Source organism: Chelon labrosus (genome assembly GCF_963514085.1).
Source record: "Chelon labrosus genome assembly, chromosome: 24".
NCBI classification, from domain to species: Eukaryota; Metazoa; Chordata; class Actinopteri; order Mugiliformes; family Mugilidae; genus Chelon; species Chelon labrosus.
The window spans coordinates 3,497,102-3,520,015 of NC_140357.1; the positions used below are offsets into that span (position 1 = coordinate 3,497,102).

The 22,914-nt window shown below is 43.8% G+C and overlaps 5 protein-coding genes across 5 annotated transcripts in view; all 5 read left to right on the forward strand.

Moving 5' to 3' along the window:
- Positions 1-571: 571 nt before the first annotated feature.
- Positions 572-6,464, forward strand: lancl1 (LanC antibiotic synthetase component C-like 1 (bacterial)). Its single transcript, XM_084574688.1, has 10 exons — positions 572-651; positions 930-1,072; positions 1,161-1,278; positions 2,086-2,296; positions 2,388-2,535; positions 2,670-2,816; positions 3,229-3,411; positions 3,509-3,685; positions 4,350-4,422; positions 5,990-6,464. The coding sequence occupies exons 2-10, from the start codon at positions 986-988 to the stop codon at positions 6,064-6,066; spliced, it is 1,221 nt and encodes a 406-aa protein (XP_084430814.1). The 5' UTR covers positions 572-651; positions 930-985; the 3' UTR covers positions 6,067-6,464.
- A 563-nt stretch (positions 6,465-7,027) lies between these two features.
- On the forward strand, positions 7,028-11,276 carry mylz3 (myosin, light polypeptide 3, skeletal muscle). The gene is made up of 6 exons (XM_084574689.1): positions 7,028-8,681; positions 9,065-9,092; positions 10,077-10,220; positions 10,314-10,484; positions 10,581-10,658; positions 10,739-11,276. The coding sequence occupies exons 1-6, from the start codon at positions 8,679-8,681 to the stop codon at positions 10,765-10,767; spliced, it is 453 nt and encodes a 150-aa protein (XP_084430815.1). The 5' UTR covers positions 7,028-8,678; the 3' UTR covers positions 10,768-11,276.
- A 1,174-nt stretch (positions 11,277-12,450) lies between these two features.
- On the forward strand, positions 12,451-16,583 carry LOC311509000 (long-chain specific acyl-CoA dehydrogenase, mitochondrial-like). The gene is made up of 11 exons (XM_084574010.1): positions 12,451-12,582; positions 13,238-13,417; positions 13,503-13,640; positions 13,730-13,894; positions 13,976-14,042; positions 14,128-14,292; positions 14,374-14,475; positions 15,030-15,143; positions 15,224-15,351; positions 15,424-15,510; positions 15,587-16,583. The coding sequence occupies exons 1-11, from the start codon at positions 12,494-12,496 to the stop codon at positions 15,678-15,680; spliced, it is 1,329 nt and encodes a 442-aa protein (XP_084430136.1). The 5' UTR covers positions 12,451-12,493; the 3' UTR covers positions 15,681-16,583.
- A 430-nt stretch (positions 16,584-17,013) lies between these two features.
- Positions 17,014-20,531, forward strand: LOC311509001 (long-chain specific acyl-CoA dehydrogenase, mitochondrial-like; the record flags this gene model as incomplete). The annotated part of the gene is made up of 11 exons (XM_084574011.1): positions 17,014-17,102; positions 17,739-17,918; positions 18,000-18,137; positions 18,234-18,398; positions 18,485-18,551; positions 18,627-18,791; positions 18,873-18,974; positions 19,059-19,172; positions 19,253-19,380; positions 19,455-19,541; positions 19,618-20,531. The coding sequence occupies 11 exons, from the start codon at positions 17,014-17,016 to the stop codon at positions 19,709-19,711; spliced, it is 1,329 nt and encodes a 442-aa protein (XP_084430137.1). The 3' UTR covers positions 19,712-20,531.
- An 838-nt stretch (positions 20,532-21,369) lies between these two features.
- The window catches only part of LOC311509423 (uncharacterized protein), a 53,012-nt gene continuing 51,467 nt past the window's right edge, over positions 21,370-22,914 (forward strand). Inside the window, exon 1 of the mRNA XM_084574632.1 lies at positions 21,370-21,708. The gene's annotated coding sequence lies outside the window, so the exon portion shown is untranslated. The remainder of the gene's footprint in view (positions 21,709-22,914) is intronic.

The following is a 22,914-nucleotide window of genomic DNA, read 5'->3' on the forward strand; positions in this document are numbered from 1 at the left end:
TTGCTGACAGTGGTAAAGGTGCTTGATTGGATGCAGAATTAGAACACGCCCCCAAGTGCTGGATGAGTCATTGACATTTTTAAATTGCTTTCCAGGAAGTCAGAAACTCTAAAAGAATAACAACAATACATTTTTGTCAATCTTTGGTCAGACACTGGTCGTGAATAGGTGACATGCGAGACATATTATACAAAAACATAGGATTTCGTGGCAGCTTTAAGGAAACATGGATCTCAGATGAACTCCTCTCTATGGCAGTGAGTAAGCTCCATCAACACATGGTGAGTGTTGCCTTTGAAAGGTGCTGAAAAAAATAAAGAGTCGTAGAATAGGTGAGATTTTGTTGTTGATGGTTGCTGTGTTACTTTTCCTTTAACATCTCAGATTTTGATTTCTACTTTTATTCCGTATGTTATTAAGGTATTTGGGATATTTTTTGTTTGTAATTATTTTATTGTTTTGTTTCATTTAAATGTATACTTTTTAAAATATATATTTAATATTTTTTCCCACTTTTTTTAATCCAGTTCTGTGAGTTGTAATACCACTTCCGCAGCAGCAGATGTCAGTAGCGAGCTAGCGAGGCCACTTCCGGTTAGAGAAATGTACGGACAAAGAAGACTTTACATCAACACTAAAGCTCCTGAAGAGGTATCCGTTTATTTGCACATTTTATGACAGTTGTCTGCTTGTCGTGGGAATGGCATGTTTCTTATTTATAACGTATTTTCTTACACGTTGAGGCCGTAACTGGTGCGGCCTGGTTTTAGCCGCTAGCTTTAGCGGCGCGGCTAAGCTAGCTCGCGCTAAGCTGTTATGAGTTAGTGTGTGGGGGCGTGTAGCCGTGCGCAGCAGAATTGGTAGCTACTACTAAGATTGAAAGGTTACTATTCTGCTCCTCTGACTTCCGTTGCCTATTTTCTCCGCAGATTGTTTTGTGCCTGACCCAGTTATAAAATAGAGCATCGGCAACGAGGCGGTCAAAATGGACACGAGAGCCTTGAAGAACCCATATCCTGACTGTGATGGGAGCCCTGCGTGCACACAGGCGCTGTTTGATTCTCAGGGACAGGTAAGCCGTGGGCTGTGTGAGTCGTGTTCGTGGCCGCGTTTGAAGTCCACCTCGTTATTTTAAAAAAAATCGTTTTGTGCCCCCCCAGATCACGTCAGAGTTCGCCCATCAGCTGACCAGCAAGGTCAGCGAGCTTTTATCTGTCATGGAAAATGGGCTGAGGTCTGCTGATCCAAGAGACTGCACCACTTACACAGGCTGGGCAGGTGATGACACATCCGATGTTACACTGTGCATGTGGTTGCGTTAATGTCAATGTGGCTGCATGGCACCTCCATGTCAGGAATTGAGGCTGCTCACAGGATTGAGATGCTCAGAAAATATGAATCTGAGGTGAAAACCTCACCGCCCGTGCAGTGTATTTCCGTCTATAAAATCTGTATTCATCTATATTATTAAAATCTTCTTTGTTCTGATCTGTCCCACTAACAACCAGAAACCTTCTATTGATTCAAATATGTAGTGTACAATCACAGGCAATTATCAAACCTATAATTTGATTTTACTAGGTCTGTAGCATAGACTGTATAAAAAAATGGAGGACACGTCTCCGCTTCCTCCCATTGGCCACACTGACGCTAGAATTCCTGGGATGTGGGCAGCGCCATTTTGTTTTTGAGTTTGGAGCCAGAGTCTGTGATGACACGTTAGAACACAATGACCCACCCACTCTTCCTCTGGACTCACTGGCGTTTTGTGTTTAATTAATATGGCACTCGGAGCGGTTGTCATGGCAACCCATGATGTCACGTCCTGTTTCTATAGCAACAAAAAAAGAAACTTCTCAGAGAAATGGACACCTTGAAGTGTTTTAGTTTTAGGCCCATTTCCCATCCACTAACATGGAGGGGGTGGAGCTTATGACCTATACTGCAGGCAGCCACCAGGGGGAGCTCCACATGCTTTGGCTTTTGAGGAGTTGTCATAAATGGCTGCTAGTCAAATCCTGTGTGTACACCCTCTCAATAGTTTGAAACATTTACTGCAGTAATGTGTTTCCTCTTCGTCCGCAGGCATTGCTCTGCTCTACCTGCACCTCCACGACGTGTTCAAGGAGCCCTCCTTCCTCCAGAAAGCGCTAGATTACGTCAGCCACAGCCTGAAGTGTTTGACGCAGCGCCACGACGTCACCTTCCTGTGCGGGGACACGGGCCCGCTGGCCGTGGCCGCCGTGGTCTACTACCGCCTTCAGAGGGCGCAAGAGACTGACGAGTGCATCAACAGGTCAGTGAAGAACGGGAAGTCGATGGTGACGAAGCGTAGGCTTTGATAAAAGTCTTCCTGTTGTAATATGTGGCTCACGTGTCTCTCTCAGACTGCTGCAGTATTACCAGTCGGTGGTGAAGGGTTTAGGCGGGCTGCCGGACGAGATGCTCTACGGGCGGGTGGGCTACCTCTACTCCCTCATCTTCATCAACCAGCAGCTCGGTCACGACAGGATCCCGCTGCAGTACATCCAACAGGTGAGTCCGCGTTTGTGCCCTTCTGGACGTGTGGCTTTAATTTGTCGCTCAACCGTTTTTTTTTTTGGGTTTTTTTTTCCAATCGTCCAGATTGGGTGTGACTCTGAGCTGGGATTTGTTGTTTCCTTCCTCAGATCAGCGAGGCCGTGCTGGCGTCGGGCGAGCACCTCAGCAGGAAGTTCAGGGTGCAGAACCAGAGCCCCCTGATGTACGAGTGGTACCAGGAGCGGTACGTTGGCGCTGCCCACGGCCTGGCGGGCATCTACTACTTCCTCATGCAGGTAGTTCAGGCACCGTACTTGGGTTTCAAGTCGTCGTTCGGCTGCTTTGGTCTGAGAAAATGAGCAAATGCACACAGGGTGAAGTTAGGCATATTTATTAGGGATGTCCTGATCAAGTTTTTTGTCGATACCGATTTTTACTATTCAGTATCGGACAATCCGAACTTTGACGCTAGCCAGCTGTCATTAAAACAGAAAAAGAAGAAGTTTTGACGCTACAGGGACATGGTTTTGTTATTTAGCAGACCTAAATAACTACAAACCGTTACCCATCGGGACATCCCTACTATTTATTCATCCATTATCCCACAAATCCATGCTATTAGAGCTCAGAGGTTAATTTCCGACTGCACCGAAGCGGCCGCCTGCTTCCCCTTCATCTTCCGTTAAAAGCTAATCCCTCCTTCATCAGCCAGGCTTCGTCGGCGTGGAGGAGTACGTGCACAGGCTGGTGAAGCCCAGCGTCGACCACGTCTGCCGCCTCAAGTTCCCCTCGGGGAACTACCCAGCCTGCATCGGGGACGACCGGGACCTGCTGGTGCACTGGTGCCACGGCTCTCCGGGGGTGGTCTACATGCTCCTGCAGGCCTATAAGGTAAGAGGGGGCGAAATCGTTTTGAGTTCAGAGGTTGGCGAGAGCTCGTAGTGCCGTCCTGTGGTGTGCTGAGGTCGCGTTTTTTCTCTTCTTCCAGGCTTTCGGCGTCCCCCAGTACCTGGAGTACGCCCTGCAGTGCGGCGAGGTGGTGTGGCGGTGGGGTCTGCTAAAGAAGGGCTACGGGCTGTGCCACGGAGCGGCCGGGAACGCCTACACCTTCTTGGCCCTCTACAGGCATACGCACGACCCGAAGCACCTGTACAGAGCCTGCATGGTGAGAGCACTAACAAAAACAAAAACGTCATTCCCCTGCAGATCTAAAGTGTGTTGCGACTCTTTTTAAAGTCTAAAGCCTCAACGCATCTAAGAGGTCATTTTATAATTCTTTCTTTGAGGCTCCCTGTTGTGCCTATCCTCGCCCCTCTCTGACTTTGATGTAAGAATTTTAAACTTCGTCCGAGGCGCAGCCGCCCGACGCACAATTGGCCGCTCACCGGCCTTAAAATTGAAAATTATTCCAGAAGCGCCGGACATGTGAGAGGCAGGGCCTTTTATGTTTATTGACAATGGGTCGGGAAGCTGTCCGTGCGAGTCGGCGTCAAAGCGATCCGGGGTTTGAGCGCCGCTTGGCTGCGCTCCAGGTGGCGCCGGTCCCGCGTGTACTTTCATTAATATGAATCTATTCATAGCGGCGGATGGAAATAGACTCTTCAGATGTGCCGCCTGGGCTCGGCAGCATCCTCCGAGGCGCAGCGCAGTGACATTGTGGTCATAATCCGATACCTCGACAGATGCTCGGGATTTCGCCGAGAGGAGCGCGGGTTTTTTAGCGGTTGTTGACATCGCTCCCCGGCCTCCCGAGACGGTTTCGGCTCCAGTTCAGTGTTCAGTGTTGTTGTTATCGCATCACTTCTGTCTGTCTCCTTGTGTTTCTGCAGTTTGCCGACTGGTGTATGAACTATGGCAAACATGGCTGCCGGACCCCAGACACTCCCTTCTCTCTTTTTGAAGGTAATATGTGATGACAAATCCCACTTTCATTATAATACATTTAGAAGGTTTTTATTCTTGTGTCGCTCAATTGAGCTGCAGTACCGGACAGATCATCTTTAATTAACAAAGGGTACATATACAAGGCAGCGGGCAAATGATAAGAACAACCCTGCAATGAACAACCGTATATCTCTATAAATTTAGTTTTTGTGTCATTTGTTACTATTCACAGTTTCTCAGGGGTAGATTATTTTTATTTTATTAGATCTGATTCATTTAGATCAGTTTAGTAGTTAAATCTAGCCTTGCTTGGGAGGAAATGAGATTCATTTAGATCAGATTAGACTAGACTCGACGGTCAGATTAAATTAGATCAGTTTACTTTAGGTCTGATCAGATTAGATTAGATTCGGTTCGATTCAATTCAATATGATCGATTATGATCTATGACATTTGGTGGGTTAAATTAATCTTACATGCAGTTAGATCGGACTCTAATGGTTGAAAAAAAGATCACAGTATATCATGTCAAATAATCTGATCAGGTGATCAGATTAGATCAGATTAGATTAGAATAGATGGTCAGATTAGATTACGTCAATTAAATTTACATCTGTTTAAATTGGATGAAATTAAATCGGATTTAATAGTTTAAATGGAATTAAGTTTGGATTAGATTAGAATAGTTTAAATCCGATTGAATTAGATGGAATGAAATTGGAACAGAACCGAGGACAGGGATTATTTAGAATAGTTTAGATCAGATTAAATGTGGTTGATTCAGATTAGAATAGATGGTCAGATTAAATTAGATCAATTTAGTTTTGGTCCAATCAGATTAGATTTAATTCAATATGATTGATTATGATATATTACATTTGATGTGTTCAATTAATCTTACATTCAGTTAAATCAGATTATAGCAGTTGAAAAAAAGATCAGATTAGGTCACGTCAAATGATCTGATCGAGTGATCGGATTAGATTAGGTCAGTTCAGTTTACATCTGATTAAATTGGAAAAAATTAAATCAGATTTGATAGTTCATGTTAAATAGTAATTAATAGTTAATTAGTAGTAGTTTAAAAATTTTAGTAGTTTAAACTAGATGGAATGAAATTAGATCAGAACAGAACTGAGGACAGAGGTTGATCAGAATAGTTTCGATCAGATTACATTAGGATGACGCAGATTAGAACAGATGGCCAGATCATATTAGATTAGGTCAGTTTAGTTTACATGTAATTAAATAGGTTATAATTAAACCTGATTTGATAGTTCAGATTTAGAAATTAGTTTGGTCAGATTGGAATAGTTTAGATCGGATTCAATTTAATCAGTTTAGTTAAGATTACATTCAGTCTCATTTCAGTAGTTTAAAAAAGATGTTGCGAACATCTAAAAAACAATAAGTAAATATATTGTGAATAAAAATGAGCATACATTTATGGACAATTACCAATAACTAAGTATATATCTGGATAATTATTTCAACCTGTGGCCATTGCTAATGTTTTCTAATAACTCCTGATGGGGAAAAGGCGGAACTAAAAATCTTCTCTAAAACAAATGCATCCTCGTTGCAGGCATGGCGGGCACCATCTACTTCCTGGCCGACCTTCTGCAGCCAATGAAAGCGAGGTTCCCAGCATTTGAGGTGTAGTTCTCCCTCCTCCACCCACGCTGCAGATAATAGAACAACAAGAAGACCCTTACTGCTCCTTGTCACACCTGCATGCATTCTGGGACTTGGCAAAAGGTACAAGTCTTTATGGCCACTGCTTCCGGCACTGCGCCATGTTTTTTCCCGCTCTTCTCTACTGGGACGTCTTATTAACAAGAAGAATCCTGGATCCCGTTTGTGCATAAATGTAACTCCTGCTTTATAAAAATGTGATGAAAACAAATTTCTTTTTTTTTTTTTTTTGTTAGTAATTAACTGTATATCTTTCTTTCTTTTTAGAAAAAAAAAAGCAGCAGCAGATCTAGATATAATACGGTAGTGTCATGTGTTCTTTGCACTGTCTGAGCAATAAACGTTTTACAACTGTTGCTCTGGAATGAATGTAGAAGCGCGCTTCTTGTTGTCGTGCAGCGGCAAAGAGACACCACAGAGGGGCAGCAGAGAGCTGACAACGCGGCTGAAGTTGAAGACGCTCACCTTGAAAACTCACTTCACTAAGAGCTCATTAGATAGATTTATGCTTAAATGATCCCTTTTCTTATGAATATGGATTGATTTGATGTGTTTATGTTAGAATTTGTCCTTGTGAACGATAAGACAAGAATAGAGGAGACTAACATGTCTCTAAAACAACAATTTTTAAGGATTTTAGATGCTAGAAATGTCCAAAAACGTTCCTCCGGCGGACGCTAGGCTCAACTCGCGCTGCCTCCTCTCCAAATAAGGCTCATGTAAGCCCCTGAAAACCAAGCACAACACAATGCCGTCGCTCTTTTTTAAGCCCCCTGCTTCTTTGTGACCCCGTGCCAGCAGGGGTCGGGCAGAGCCGGGGAGAGGCGGGGGGTTAGCGCCTCGAGAAACGGGAGCAGTCATCTCATTTTCTCCACCTCGCCCCCCCCTCCCCGCCTCGGCCCGAGACGAGGCGACCTGCTGGAGGTGTTCGGTTTCTCCTGCTCCTCCGCGGGAGTAAAAATAGAGCTCATCTGTCCGGGGGAGGGAGGGGGCGTGGCCTCCCAGACGAGTCTTTCACTCCGGTGCACTCGCTCCTACAAATGTCCTTCTGACGGCTGGCGGCGGACCGTCGTGTGTTACGCACGATGAGTTGCACTTAACCGCGACCTGGCAGAACAAACACAACAAGTACTCACACTGTCAGTGAATTATATAACCCCGTGCGGTCTCCTTTTAGTCTTTCTAGCATCTAAAGCACAATTAAATGCTTAGAAATTGGTATTTTCTTAACATAACAAAGAAGAAATAGGTGTATATATATATATGAATATATCAAAGGTTTAAGTGTACAAGGAATATTTACTGTAGTAATTCGGTGAAATGAACCTGATATTCCAATTGGCCGATGATTTCCAAGCTGCAAAATGTTCTTGGAGCATAAAGGACACTAAAACAGTTTGTGGTGTAAAACATTTGGTGCATTTAAGGATAGCTACATGGATTTAAGAAAACAACTAAACCCTCAACGGTGCAATTTTCTCGGCTAACAGCTTGATATTTTCGGCTCATATCTAAATACCATTGATTATTATGACTTTTTAATAGTCTTATTATATATCCAATAACCTCCCAGATATGTAGAGGCCGTCAGAAGCTTCTTTGTTCCGTCTAAACTGCTGTTTTGTCAGCTGATTAGTTACAGTGCTTCAGACTGAACCTGAAACAAGTCCAAACCTACGTGGTGTAGTACTTAAACAGTCTTAAATTTACGTATGCTGTGAGACTTTTGTCTTGTTTGTGTATGCAATCGTTTAATTTCCACGTTGCTGTCAGCACCATGGATAGCTCTGTTGACGATGGTAGCATGCAGGCTTTTAAACGTCCATAAATGATCCAGCAAGGGTCTTGCATCAGCTCAACTTAGCCCCGGTATGATCATCTATTCGTTCATACATAGATAAGTTCCTATTGAGGTTAAAGCGCAACGTTATAGGTCTCTTAAACTATTTGTTCCTGATTTCTTCTTCTTCTTCTTCTTCTTCTTGAAGGGTCCAAACCTTCAACTGTATTCTAAAGAAATCAACTGTTTTTAAATGAAAAGCTGCTCACAGTGGACTTTCTTAATACCTGCCTGAACTGAGTCAACTGTTTTTGCACTGCTGTTATTTCCCCATAATAGGAGGAGGAGGAGGAGGAGGGAGGAGCATTCTGTTTAAAAATACCTCCTTCTGAATGACATTTCTGAACCTGCGCCGAAGAGAAGCGAATTTCTGCATTTTCACTTCGCCGGCGGCGCATTTTATCCCCGGGGGGGCCCGGATTTGAGACTCCCGATTGGAAATGAGTTCAAGCGACTGCTTCGGATCTGGCGACGGAGTCTTGACACGGTTCTTCCAAAAATAGCCCCGTCCCCTTCTAAAGGCCCTCTGCTCCGAGGACGCCCGGCCTCTCCTTCCCGTTTGCCCTAAGAAAGTTAAAGATGTTCCAACGTGTCACCCGATCTGCCCATTAGCATACGTGACATCACATGCCTGGGATAAATAAGAGGGGGGCTTTGGCCGTGGCTCAGGACCACTCTGTCTTGGGACTTCGGCTTCTCGTCTCCTTTCTTTCCGCTCCTCCAGCTCCTAATCTCCAAAATGGTGTGTACAAAATTGTGTTTCTTGGGTGGAGTTACCTCTTCTTTGTGGAGTTTTTCTTCGTCTTGGGATTGTGGACGCCTGTTTTGACAAATAGTCCCAACATTAGGACTTTATTGGCATCACTCAAAAACATGCTTGGGAGTAATGATTTAAAAAGATTGGACCTGAATACGTCCACATGTCTAACGTTAATATATATGCAGGCTTTTTTTTTTAAAAAAACAACAACTATAAATCATATTTATTTAGTCATTTTTTGACAGTTAAGCGCTAAAAGTTCCTCATTAAGACGTCTTACCTGAGCTAAACCATCTGTTTTTATCCGTTTCTGTGTTTTGTTTTGTTTTCGTGTGTGTGCGTTTTTGTGTGTTTCCACGTGGCAGACCGAGTTCTCAGCGGACCAGATTGAGGGTAAGTCAAGAAGACGGCGAGATTCGCTGTTCGTCGCCGTAATTGTAAGCAAAGAGTAGAGAGTATCCCTTCCCGTTTCCTTCCAGAAGCTCCCAGAGTAGCGTCAGGTTTGCCTTTTAAGTCTCCGCTAACTCCTAAAGAGTGCAAGCAGGGATGAAGAAAATCCCAGAGTGAAGACCCCCCCCTCCCCCCATAAGGACGTGCCGTGCAAGTGGCTTGTCCAGTTGTCGCGAAGGATTTCAGATATGTCTATTCTCAGACCTCGCCTTGTCTTGCGCGCCTCAGTCGCTCCGGGTGTTAATCCCTAGGTCAAGGTTTAAGGTGGGCAGAGAATCCAAACCATCCCCAAACCCCCCTTTGTTCCCGGCTCAAAGACGTGTCATTTATAAACATGTCCTATGTTTGCCGGAAGGAATTTGTTGCGCCTGTCCGGTTGGGCAATTCTAGTCCCAGTGCCCAAAAAGGAAAAGTGCCGCTTGCGCACATTCCGGTACAGTTGCACTACGGCAAGGTGTTGATTACGAGACACTCAGCGTTCTTGTGTTTAACTCGAGCGGAGCCAAGGGGTCATGTCTCTATATGGCCTCTCTGTAGGGGTGTATCAGTTTCTCCCAATGTTTCCCTTAATGAACCGGGCAGCTGTTCCCGCCGCCGCGTCGAAGCCGCATTAATCCGCCAAAAAGGTCACTCCGATCGGCGGAATTCGTAGAAACGGCAAACCATTGTTCGGGCCTTCGTCTGAACCGCTTGACTACAGCTGTCGCCCCCCCAATTAGCCGAGAACAATGATGGAAGTATGCGGCCCCGGCTGCCTATGATCCCCCAATGCATGCAGTGTGCCACAGAAAGAACAGAAAGCCCAAAGGAGATGGATTTAACGAGCACCCAAAAAAAGGACAGAGGCACTGATTCTGGCTTAGCAAATGATCTCCTTGCTGTTTGATTCGGAGCCCTAACCTCTCCCTTGTTCTGTTCCTTGGCCAGACTTCAAGGAGGCTTTTGGTCTCTTTGACAGAATTGGTGACAGCCAGGTGGCCTTCAACCAGGTGGCCGACATCATGCGCGCCCTGGGCCAGAACCCCACCAACAAGGACGTTACAAAGATTCTTGGCAACCCAAACGCCGACGGTGAGGGTCACGGCGCCGAAAGAATTCAAGGCGCGGGTGCTTTCTTTGTCTTTCTTTAAGGCGACGGTGTTTGTGCATTTGCTCAATCCGCAGACATGGCCAACAAGAGGCTCAACTTCGACGCTTTCCTGCCCATGCTGAAGGAGGTCGACGCCCTCCCCAAGGGAACCTACGACGACTACGTTGAGGGCCTGCGCGTCTTCGACAAGGAGGGCAACGGCACAGTCATGGGCGCTGAGCTGCGCATCGTGCTGTCCACCCTGGGTGAGGCCCCCCAAATATAGAAGCGCACAAATATAGTTTGCTTAGCACGCACGGTGTTTGAAATCGAGACTGACATGGATCCGTGCGCGTCCACAGGAGAGAAGATGACCGAGCCCGAGATCGACGCCCTCATGGCCGGTCAGGAGGACGAGAACGGCAGTGTGCACTACGAGGGTACGCTTTCATCTCCCGGCATGCCTTGTTGTTCGTTTCTGACTCCTCGTGAAGCTAAACGTTTGAACTTCTCCCCACAGCTTTCGTCAAGCACATCATGTCTGTGTAAGAGGCCAGCAGCAGGAGTGCTGAAGAAACTGTAGCTCGTCTACAGACAGCCCGTCAGTGTTCAGGACATCTACACTGTTCCAAAGACCAACCAAGGAAAGACAAAGACTTTGTACAAGGGATGTTGAAGCAAACCCATCTTGTTGTTTATTTTGTTTTCCTTTCCATTTCGTCTCAAGCCCTCCTCTCTCGGGACATCGCCACCGCCACCTCTCCGTTGTAGACCCCAATCACTCGGCCTCTACTCCCCCCACTACCCGGGGCGCGTTTCCACTCCACCCGCCGCATGGGGTGAGGAACGGGGGAGAAGGGGTGACCGCTCATCAAGTGAGGGTAGATCCCTCCCTTCCCACCACCACCTCATTCAGTCTCGCCATCACTGGCCCAGCAATGCCAAAGGTGCTGGAGAGCGGCCGTGGAAAAGAGCGCCAGAAGTCTCCCCGCTTCCCTCAACAGTTTTATTTATTTACGCTGTTTATTTCAGAATAAACTTTTCCAACTTACATCCCATCTGGTGCAATCCTTGATCTTTCATTACCCGCACACGCATGTAGACACTTAAGCCATAGATCTCAAAGGAGACCATATCTAAGGAAGTAAACCGCACATTTAGACTCTTACAAATGGAAATGTATGAAACTACATTGCTATAAGCTCATGGTGGCTAATGCTAGCCAATATTAGCACACATTAACAAGCTGTTAAACAGATTTTCCAATTTAAACATCAACCTGTTGGTTAGACGTAAAGAAGCTACATAGACTAAGCAAATTTAAAAATATTTTTTGGCATATTTTTGGAATAGGTAACTGCTCCAAGTTAAGGGCAGCTTTAAGACACAAAATTTTATGAGAATACATTTACAGTTTACTTATTTAAGGTTTTATCATAAGGTATCCGGAAAGGTATCCCAAATTTTATTGGGCAGGTAGTGAGTGCGTCAAACAATTTCAGAAGCGTGAAGCGTGTGTTCAGGCATCAAGCTGTGCCAAATTACTTATAGTTTTTGCTTTACTTCCCGACAGTAAATACAGAACCACAAGAGATAAATTCCCAATTGTAACCTTAGGAAAGCTTGCCCTCTTCTGGCGTGGTGGGAAGTCGACATGCTTGTATTCCTGCTACCACGTACATTCTGAATAATATACATACTGTATATAAGAAAAAAATCAATAATGCATTTGTTATTCTTACTTATCAAAATGAAAACACATTTCCACAATATATATGTATTAATATTTATTTATTTTCAAATGCCAATCTGTGTGGTTTAAATGTCACTTATTTGATTAAATTGCAGCAGCAATGTTGTTGCTTATCACCTTTTTAATGCACTTCCCTGAAGGCGTTTGTTTTTTTCCAACACTAGGTGGCAGCAGGGAGCAACAATACCTCTGGGTATTAAGTAGAAGAAGAAATCTGAAGAAAGGAAAGACACCCGAGGTATCACTCCGCTGTTTTTCCACGCACAAAACCACATATATGCAAATAATTCACAAAAAAATAAGTAACATTTCTGGTTTATTTTAACTAATCTGAACATTTAAAAAAAAAAGACAGATGCTAAACAAAACCAAAACAGCTTTTCTAAATAAAAGAAAAAAAAAATGTTCCAAATATTACACCTGCTTTAAACTTGACGATGTGAGCGGTCTTGAGTTGCCAGCCTGCTCAGACGATCTTTGCCTTGTGTTGTCCTCGTCTGAGTTTGCTTCAGCTTTACGAAGATGTTTGTAAAAAGATTTATCAAACCTTGTCTTTTGGGGCTGAGGAATGCTTCAGGGCGAGGAGAGATACTGTCTGCGGCTGCTGCAAGGTAAAATATGTCTCTTAAATAGCTCCTGATAAGACATAAACGCATATCAGCAGTAGATATTAATATCTTTACGGTTACGTGCGGAATCTTTATATTACTTGATTAAACTGTTCATTTTATGATGTAACTTCTTGTTTTGCATTGCACTTTGAAAGTTTTTCGCTTTTAATCAAAGAGTTTGGAGAAGTGGGTCACAATAACCTTTGACACAGTGCCCTTAGAGTCACCTGTGAACTAAAAGCGGAAGTTGAATTGGAAAATTATTTACGTGGCCTTTTAAGCGACTTTTATATTTGTATTAATTTTTAATATATTTATTCTGTGTATATTTTAGCATTTATATGTTATTCTGATATAATTAATGTAAAATAATATCTAAATAAATTGTTTTTAATAATGAGTATTTGTTTAGTTGGAACATTTCCGGGTTTTATGAGGCTAAACTGAATATATTTAATTCTTTTACTATTGTTTTGGCAATTGATTTGTTACTTATTAACAAAATAGTGAACAAAGAGAGAGGACATTTTTAAAATATGTTTGTTTCGCTGGTTTTAATGCTGATTTCCTTTAATGAATCTCACAACTCCCATAATCCCTTGCTGCGTTACCTGACTTGACTCTGATTGGTTGGATGAATGTATTTTCCTACCAGACTGCAGCACAGTGAGGCCGAGCAGCATGGGCAGCACGTCCACTCGACCCGGCCGGAGACCTCCAGCGCCAAGACCCTGATGGACATCGGGACCCGCCGGATCTTCAACGAGGACCATGACCTCTTCAGACAAAACGTGCGGCGCTTCTTTCAAGAGGAAGTGGTCCCCCACCATAAAGAGTACGTGGAAGCCAGTGAATGTTATAGAGACAGATTTATATTTGCATATTAGGTTAGATTAATCCATTTATTTTTTTTGTTGCAGGTGGGAGAAGGCGGGTCAGGTGAGCAGGGAATTGTGGGAGAAGGCTGGTGAGCAAGGCCTGCTGGGGGTTATGACACCAGAGGAGCATGGCGGGATCGGAGGAGATCTGCTTTCTGCAGCGATCACATGGGAGGAGCAGTGAGTTGGCCTTAAAATAAAAAAAACACTATTAATCATATCAAACACTGTCTAATATTTAAAATATAAGAGTTATTTTTTTCCTCCAGAATGTATTGCAACTGCACAGGTCCTGGCTTCGCCCTGCACTCCGACATCGTCATGCCCTACATCACCAACTATGGCAGCAAGGAGCAGATTGAGCGCTTCATTCCCAACATGACCGCTGGGAAATGCATCAGCGCGATTGCAATGACGGAGCCGGGAGCAGGCAGGTCAGGACTGGACATGTAGCACGAAAGAAATCGGCACTGATGTGATGTAGCCTTGACGACGATGACACTGTATCTTTTCAGTGACCTCCAGGGCGTGAGGACGCACGCCAAGAGGGACGGCAGCGACTGGATCCTAAACGGCAACAAGGTCGCGAGCGAGCAAAAAAAAACAAAAGAAACAATCATTTCATCACATCTCAACGTGAGCTTTAAGTCTTTCACCTCTCCCTCAGGTGTTCATCACAAACGGCTGGATGGCTGACCTGGTGGTGGTGGTGACGGTGACCAACCGCGAGGCCAAGACGGCGGCACACGGCATCAGCCTGTTCCTGGTGGAGGACGGCATGAAGGGCTTCCAGAAAGGACGCAAGTTGGAGAAGATTGGTCTGAAGGCCCAGGTAACGTAGCTCAGCTTTGCTTTAATCAGCACATATGAAAGTTTTAATTCTCACTTGTTTCTGTTTCTTTTTCTTTTAAAGGACACAGCTGAACTGTTTTTTGAAGATGTGCGTCTCCCAGCTAGTGCTCTGCTGGGGGAACTCAACAAAGGTTTCTACTACCTCATGAATGAACTGCCACAGGTGATAGCTCCACTACAGTAACACTTAAAGTGGAATTAAATTTTTTTTTTTTTTTTTTTTATAAACAACCTGGACCTTATTTCTGGCATAAAATATGATCGTTTACTCACCCACATAACTTTGGTGTCATTTGGAGTCGTTCGGGAGATATTTAGATCTGCATATATCCATACAGTGGGAGTGAATGGGGCACCGAAACACAGACTCTAAATAACGCATTATCTGCTGCGAAACTAGTTCATTATATTATATATTTTGTTATGATACGCTAGTGCTATTTCCCGCTGAGTCCGGAGTTAATGCGTTATTTCGAGGCTGTGTTTCGGTGCCCCATTCACTCCCACTGTATGAATATACGCGGATCTTAATATTGCCCGATTGACTCCAAATGACACCAAAGTTATATGGGTGAGTAAACGATCGTATTTTAGGCCAGAAATAAGGTCCAGGTTGTAAAAAAACGGTAATTCCCCTTTAAAGGGCCTGAAATTCAGTGAGTTGTAGCAATCATAGACAAAAAAAACTTTAAAAAACCATGTTATTTTTTTCTTTAGGAGCGCCTTATGATCGCAGACATGGCCATAGCGAGCTGCGAGTTCATGTTTGAGGAAACCAGAAACTACGTGTTGCAGCGGAAAGCTTTTGGCAAGACGGTCGCTCACCTGCAGGTCTGTAAAACTTTCATTATTCGATTTTGAAAAGCTAATATGAAGATGGGTTTTGCGACGTAACACCGTTGCTTCCGCAGACTGTGCAGCACAAGCTGGCAGAGCTGAAGACCGAGATCTGCGTGGGCCGAGCCTTCTTAGATAGCTGCCTTCAGCTCCATGCCGAGAAACGTCTTGATCCTTCCACAGCCTCCATGGCTAAGTTTTGGTGAGATTTACCAGATTCTAATCTCAGACAGATACTATCTTGCGTCCGTGTGCTAATTTTCTTTATCTCCAGGGCGTCCGACCTCCAGAACAAGGTGGCCACTCAGTGCCTGCAGCTCCACGGAGGCTGGGGCTACATGTGGGAATACCCCATCGCCAAGTGAGTGCAACATAACCCCTCTGATAGTACTGCAGTCCACCAACACGATGCTGAACTTGCCTTTGTGTATTTTCAGGGCGTTTGTGGACTCCCGTGTTCAGCCCATCTATGGCGGCACCAACGAGATCATGAAGGAGCTCATTGCGCGCACCATCGTCAGCCAGAAGTGAGATGCATGTAGAGGTTTTTTGTGGTGGAGGAGCACCGGGTAGAGAGACGGGTGGTTTGCACAGACTTTTGAATGTGTTTGTAAATTGCCTCAAAGTTCAAATGTAGAGAAATCGTGTTAGAGTATTTTTTTGAATCAACGACTGAATAAAACTCTTTATTCTTTTCTTTATTCTTGTTTTAACTGAATTTTTAACAATTTAGCCGCGTCACTGTGACTGTGATACATTAGCCTTAACTGGCTAATGCTAGTTAACAGACAGACGTTTCTGGTCAGCTAATATCACTGAGATAGCCAAAACTTAATTAATTATTTGACTTTACATATCTGGAATCAACACTGGCATTTTGTTCTGGCATTACCATTAGGATATGATGGTTAGCTAAAATGAGCAAACTGACTAACATGAAATCTATGAAACTACATTGCTATTGGCTCATGGTGGCTAATGCTAGCCAATATTAGCACACATTAGGAATCCAAAAAACAAGCTGTTAAACAGATTTTCCTATTTAAACACCAACCTGTTGTTTAGAGCTAAAGAAGCCACATAGACTAAGCAAATTTAAGAATATTTTTTTGGCATATGTTTGGCATGGTGGCTGCTCCAAGTTAAGGGCAGCTTTAAGACAGAACATTTAGTTATGAGAATACATTTACAGTTTACTTTTTTAAGCTTTTATCATAAGCCTAAAGGCCAAATTGACACACTGACTATGATTTATCCGGGGAAGGTGTCCCAAATTTTATTGGGCAGGTAGTGAGTGTGTCAAAAAATTTCAGAAGCGTGGAGCGTGTGTTCAGGCATCAAGCTGTGCCAATTTCCACAATATATATGTATTAATATTTGTTTTCAAATGCCAATCTGTGTGGTTTAAATGTCACTTATTTGAATAAATTGCTGCAGCAATGTTGTTGCTTATCACCTTTTTAATGCACTTCCCTGTAGGCGTTTGTTTCTTTCCAACACGAGGTGGCAGCAGGGAGCAACAATACCTCTGGGTGTTTAGTAGAAGAAGAAATCTTAAGAAAGAAACAGGAGGTATCACTCCGCTGTTTTTCTGTGCACAAAACCACATATATGCAAATAATTCATAAAAAAATTAAAAAATGAGTCGCATTTCTATTTTAACTAATTTGAAAAAAAAATGACAGAGATGTTAAACAGAATTAAAACAGCTTTCCTAAAAATATATATATACAAAAAAAAAACTTTGCTCCAAATATTACACGCACTTTAAACTTGATGATGTGAGCGGTCTTGAATCTGGAGGCGGCTCAGACGACCTTTGCCTTGTGTTGTCCGCGTCCGAATTTGCTTCAATTTTACGAAGATGTTTGTAAAAAGATTTATCAAACCTTGTCTTTTGGGGCTGAGGAATGCTTCAGGGCGAGGAGAGATACTGTCTGCGGCTGCTGCAAGGTAAAATCTGTCGCTTAAATAGCTCCTGATAAGACATAAACGCATATCAACAGTAGATATTAATATCTTTACGGTTACGTGCGGGATCTTTATATTACTTGATTAAACTATTCATTTTAGGACGTAAGTTCTGTTTTTGCATTGCACTTTGAAAGTTTTTCGCTTTTAATCAAAAGTTTGGATAAGTGCGTCACAATGACCTTTGACACAGTGCCCTTATTGTGAAGAGTCACCTGTGAACTAAAAGTTGAATTTGAAAATTATTTACGTGGTCTTTTAAGCGACTTTTATATTTTTTATTAATTTTAATATATTTACTCTGTGTATATTTTAACATTTAGATGTTGTTCTGATATCATTAATGTAAAATAATATCTCAATAAATTGTTTTTATTAATGAGTATTTGTTTATGAGGAACATTTCCTCGTTTTATGAAGCTAAACCAACTGAACATATTTAATTTTTTTACTATTGGTTTGGCAATTGATTTGTTACTTATTAAAAAAAAAAATAGTGAACAAAGAGAGAGGACATTTTTGGTTTTAATGCTGATTTCCTTTAATGAATCTCACAACTCCCATAATCCCTTGCTGCGTTACCTGACTTTGACTCTGATTGGTTGGGTTTCCTACCAGACTGCAGCACAGTGAGGCCGAGCAGCATGGGCAGTACGTCCCCTCGACCCGGCCGGAGACCTCCAGCGCCAAGACCCTGATGGACATCGGGACCCGCCGGATCTTCAACGAGGACCATGACCTCTTCAGACAAAACGCGCGGCGCTTCTTTCAAGAGGAAGTGGTCCCCCACCATAAAGAGTGTGTGGAAGCGAGTGAATGTTATAGATGCAGATTTATATTTGCATATTAGGTTAGACTAATCCCTTTTTTTTGCTGCAGGTGGGAGAAGGCAGGTCAGGTGAGCAGGGAATTGTGGGAGAAGGCTGGTGAGCAAGGCCTGCTGGGAATTATGACACCAGAGGAGCATGGCGGGATTGGAGGAGATCTGTTTTCTGCTGCAATCGCATGGGAGGAGCAGTGAGTTGGCCTTAAAATAAAAAATAAAAAAACTCTATTAATCATATCAAACACTGTCTAATATTTAAAATATAAGATTTTGTTTTTGTCCTCCAGAATGTATTGCAACTGCACAGGTCCTGGCTTTGTCCTGCACTCTGACGTCGTCATGCCCTACATCTCCCACTATGGCAGCAAGGAGCAGATTGAGCGCTTCATTCCCAACATGACTGCTGGGAAATGCATCAGCGCGATTGCAATGACGGAGCCGGGAGCAGGCAGGTCAGGACTGGACTTGTAGCACGAAAGAAACTGACACTAATGTGATCTTTGACGAGACTGACAAGGCTGACATTTTATCTTTTCAGTGATCTTCAGGGCGTGAGGACGTATGCTAAGCAGGACGGCAGCGACTGGATCCTCAACGGCAACAAGGTCACGAGCAAGACAAAGAAACAATCATTTCATCACATCTCAACGTGAGCTTGAAGTCTTTCGACTCTCCCTCAGGTGTTCATCACAAACGGCTGGATGGCTGACCTGGTGGTGGTGGTGACGGTGACCAACCGCGAGGCCAAGACGGCGGCACACGGCATCAGCCTGTTCCTGGTGGAGGACGGCATGAAGGGCTTCCGGAAGGGACGCAAGTTGGACAAGATTGGTCTGAAGGCCCAGGTAACGTAGCTCAGCTTTGCTTTAATCAGCACATATGACGGTTTTAATTCTCACTTATTTCTGTTTCTTTTTCTTTTAAAGGACACAGCTGAACTGTTTTTTGAAGATGTGCGTCTCCCAGCTAGTGCTCTGCTGGGGGAACTCAACAAAGGTTTCTACTACCTGATGAATGAACTGCCACAGGTGATAGCTCCACTACAGTAACACTTAAAGGGCCTGAAATTCAGTGAGTTGTAGCAATCACAGACAAAAAAAATAAACTTTTAGGAGCGCCTTATGCTCGGCGACATGGCCATAGCGAGCTGCGAGTTCATGTTTGAGGAAACCAGAAACTACGTGTTGCAGCGGAAAGCTTTTGGCAAGACAGTCGCTCACCTGCAGGTCTGTAAAAGTTTCGTTAATTGATTTGAAAAGCGAGTTTGAAGATGGGTTTTGCGACCGTAACACCGTTGCTTCCGCAGACTGTGCAGCACAAGCTAGCGGAAATGAAGACTGAGATCTGCGTGGGCCGAGCCTTCTTGGATAACTGCCTTCAGCTCCATTCTGAGAAACGTCTTGATCCTTCCACAGCCTCCATGGCTAAGTTTTGGTGAGATTTACCAGATTCTAATCTCAGACAGATACTATCTTGCGTCCGTGTGCTAATATTTTTTTTATCTCCAGGGCGTCCGACCTCCAGAACAAGGTGGCCACTCAGTGCCTGCAGCTCCACGGAGGCTGGGGCTACATGTGGGAATACCCCATCGCCAAGTGAGTGCAACATAACCCGTCCGATTGTACTACACTCCACCAACACGATGCTAAACTTGCCTTTTTGTATTTTCAGGGCGTTTGTGGACTCCCGCGTTCAGCCCATCTATGGCGGCACCAATGAGATCATGAAGGAGCTCATTGCGCGCACCATCGTCAGCCAGAAGTGAGACGCATGTAGAGGTTTTTTGTGATGGAGGAGCACCGGGTTTGCACAGACTTTTGAATGTGTTTGTAAATTGCCTCAAAGTTCAAATGTGGTGAAATCGTTTTAGAATATTTTTTGGAATCAACGACTGAAGAAAACTCTTTATTCTTTTCTTTCTTCTTGTTTTAACTGATTTTTAACAGTTTAGCCGCATCACTGTGACTGTGATACGACCATTAGCCTTAACTGGCTAATGCTAGTTAATATCACTGAGATAGCCACAATGTAATTAGTTTTTTGACTTTACATATCTGGAATCAACATTAGCATTTTGTTCAGGCATTACCATTAGGATATGATGGCTAGCTAGCATGAGCAAACTTTTGACAGATATTGCTGTTCAGCTAATACCGCTGAGCTAGCAACTTGTTCTCCTGTTTTCCTACAAAGTTCATCTTGTAGCGCTTAAACTCACGTTAAATCCCCAAAAGCTGCTTTGACTGGCGTGTCAACATACTTTCTATTTGACTTGACATTTACATGTCCAGAAGCAACATTAGCATTTTGTCCTCTCATTACTACTACTAGCGTACGACGGCTAGTGTTAGCTAACGTTGGCAAACGTTTGACAGATTTTGCTGTTTAGCTAATATCACAGAGTTAGCTAACATTTACGCACTTAGCAGCCACAATAGCATTTATTTGGGGCCAGTATTTCCTCACAATTACAGATTCTCAACAAAGCCTTAATCAAAAATTAAATTCAGATTGTAATTATTTTTTTAATTATGATGTCAGCCTCACTCTCAATCACTGCTGTTGTTTATATATACTGAAAGAGACTGTTATTTGATCTGTGTTGTAATTGTGCACCAAATAAATATTTAATTTGTTTAACTGGCCAGTGTTCATTGAAATTAACAGGATATGGACTTTAAAGTTGAATAATTTTCCCACTTGTAACAATTGTACTTTGTGTTAGCGTAGCTTTGAGCCTGTTTGAGCTAAATATTGCAAATTAGCCACTATTTCATATCAGATTATAAGCTTTTTATAGCAGATGGTGCAAATTCCACATTGCTGAACATGTCTTTATGTGTCTGGGTTTGTCTTCTGTGTAGAAAACTTCACCAGTTCATGCATATATAATAAGAAAGTAGTTCAAATGGAAGCTTCAGCGCCAAATCAAGCCTGAGTGCATTGTCTTATTCTTACCAATAGGTGGCAGTAAGTGAAAGGACTAAATCGGTGGAGGAATGACAAATCACCAGTCTTCTATTTGATTCCATTGCAGCACAGACAGCAGGGAAAAACAGACTGTTGAATGTGAGTGGATGATTCTAAAGCACCTCTGCAAAGGTTTAACTGCAGGTTAGGGATGATATTAAATTTTACATGTCTTTTCTGACATATTCAGCCTCAAGTGTCTCATGAACTGTTTTGCGCAAGATACATTTCCTCCTCGATGTGGATGCACGTCCTTGTACAACATGCCAGGGGCGAATCAGGGAAACAGACAGCATCCCTGCCACGCCTCACCTGTGGGGGATAGAAGAGTTGCTAATGCTCACTGATGCACCCCCTCCTCCTTACCATCCTTCCCCCCCTTGGCACCACTTCCACATTTACCCTCCTCTCTTCTCCATCTTTCCTCAGCAACAGCCACACCCCACTGCTCCAGCCCTGCACTCGTGTTATTCACTGTGTTTCCCCAGCTAAGTGTGCGCGCAGGAGCCATTTAACCATAACCTGCCACGTCTGCTGCTAGAATACATCTTTTGCACAAGGTTGTTCCACGCAATCATGTTGCGTTATCTGTAGATACGTTGCGCAGATGCACATATAGTCACAGCGCCATGCGCGCTGCACCCATGAAATCCTCATGCGCCCGTATTGGTGCATTTACGGTACTTTAATTTGCAATGGGAGGGATCACAGGGCCCCATACCGCTCTCATTGTCACTACGGCTCTCTTCACACTAAGTGCATTAGTGCCGCTCAGCAGTCTGAACCTTCCAGGTAAGAGCTGAACCGCTTTATTTGCCTTTTTTATTTTGAAATTATTCTCTCTGATGACTCAAACCAATGCGAATGGGGAGTTTGAGACATGTTAATCCAACAATGACAGCTGCTAAAGTTCCCGCAGAAGTCTATTTATTAATTTTGCCATCTACTAATCCTCATCCTCCTGCGCCTCCGCCGCTTTTGGTGCTGCTGCTGCTGCTGCTGCTGCGCGTTGATGTGCGTTTACAAATTTGATTGCTTAAAATCTCGTGGGATTTGTTACTTTTCACAGACGATTAGAATAAAAATTCCAATCAGTCAGGTGGAGAGAAAAAAATAAATAAATTGTTATTTGTCGCTGCCTTGCTTCTGCGTCCTGGTGCGCGTCTTCTCCTCCGCTGCTGCTGCTGCTGCAGCCTGCGCCTTTTGTTCTGGTCCACGCCTGCAGGGTGCTGAAACCGGCTCTGCAGTCAGCCATCAACGCCAGCAGAGCACCTCACAGACGTGACTGAGGAAATGAACCCAACCGACACTTTAAGCTCTTATAAATGTGGTCATGTTTGGATTTTTGGCCATTGTCCTGCTCTTGGCTTGGCTGTGCATTGTGGATATGGGAGTAGCCCATTCTTGCCCACCTTGCATCAGAAAAAGGATGCATGCCTTAAAACACACGTGCATTTTTAATAGGAGAGTGGAATTAATCATAATCATCACTTTATTTTGATAGGGAATAAGCCTTCTTGGAGTCAGATATAGCCTCCCAATATAATTAGAGTCCTCCCTTAATGGATTGTCATGTCTTTTTAATGTATAATGTGTATTAGTCATTGATAATGATCTGAAAATGCACAGATCCATTTTGACATGCCTCCCTCCATCCTCCACATGATGAGGAGAAGCAGGACCCGCAGACTCCCAGCTTGTGGGAGTTGCACATTCCAGCTGCAGCCCCTTAAAACCTCAGCCGCGGACAAGATATGCAACGAAAACACCGCCTTTGCGTGCTCACGATGTTGGGTTTGTCGTGTTTATGCCCGCCGCGGGGTTTAGTAACCCGAGACCGTCTTAAAGTTCGGCGTAATCCGCCGTGTTTGCCTGTTCTGTCCGGTTCAATTTGATCCCAAGTGCTGGGATTGCTCTGGCGGCGACTAAATTAAAGGTCCGGCAGGAAGTGGATGAAATTGGCTTTTGTCTCACATGCCAAGAGCAGAACAATAGGGA

Excerpts from the sequence above, each read along its gene's own strand:
- mylz3 (XM_084574689.1), top strand. Across the intron at positions 9,093-10,076 it reads CTCAGCGGACCAGATTGAGG|ACTTCAAGGAGGCTTTTGGT; the intron begins GTAAGTCAAGAA and ends TTCCTTGGCCAG. Across the intron at positions 10,485-10,580 it reads CATCGTGCTGTCCACCCTGG|GAGAGAAGATGACCGAGCCC; the intron begins GTGAGGCCCCCC and ends GCGCGTCCACAG.
- LOC311509000 (XM_084574010.1), top strand. The coding sequence starts at position 12,494 with ATGTTTGTAAAAAGATTTATCAAACCTTGTCTTTTGGGGCTGAGGAAT. Across the intron at positions 14,293-14,373 it reads AGATTGGTCTGAAGGCCCAG|GACACAGCTGAACTGTTTTT; the intron begins GTAACGTAGCTC and ends TTTCTTTTAAAG. Across the intron at positions 14,476-15,029 it reads TCATGAATGAACTGCCACAG|GAGCGCCTTATGATCGCAGA; the intron begins GTGATAGCTCCA and ends TTTTTTCTTTAG.
- lancl1 (XM_084574688.1), top strand. The coding sequence starts at position 986 with ATGGACACGAGAGCCTTGAAGAACCCATATCCTGACTGTGATGGGAGC. Across the intron at positions 2,297-2,387 it reads ACTGACGAGTGCATCAACAG|ACTGCTGCAGTATTACCAGT; the intron begins GTCAGTGAAGAA and ends TGTCTCTCTCAG. Across the intron at positions 3,686-4,349 it reads ACCTGTACAGAGCCTGCATG|TTTGCCGACTGGTGTATGAA; the intron begins GTGAGAGCACTA and ends GTGTTTCTGCAG.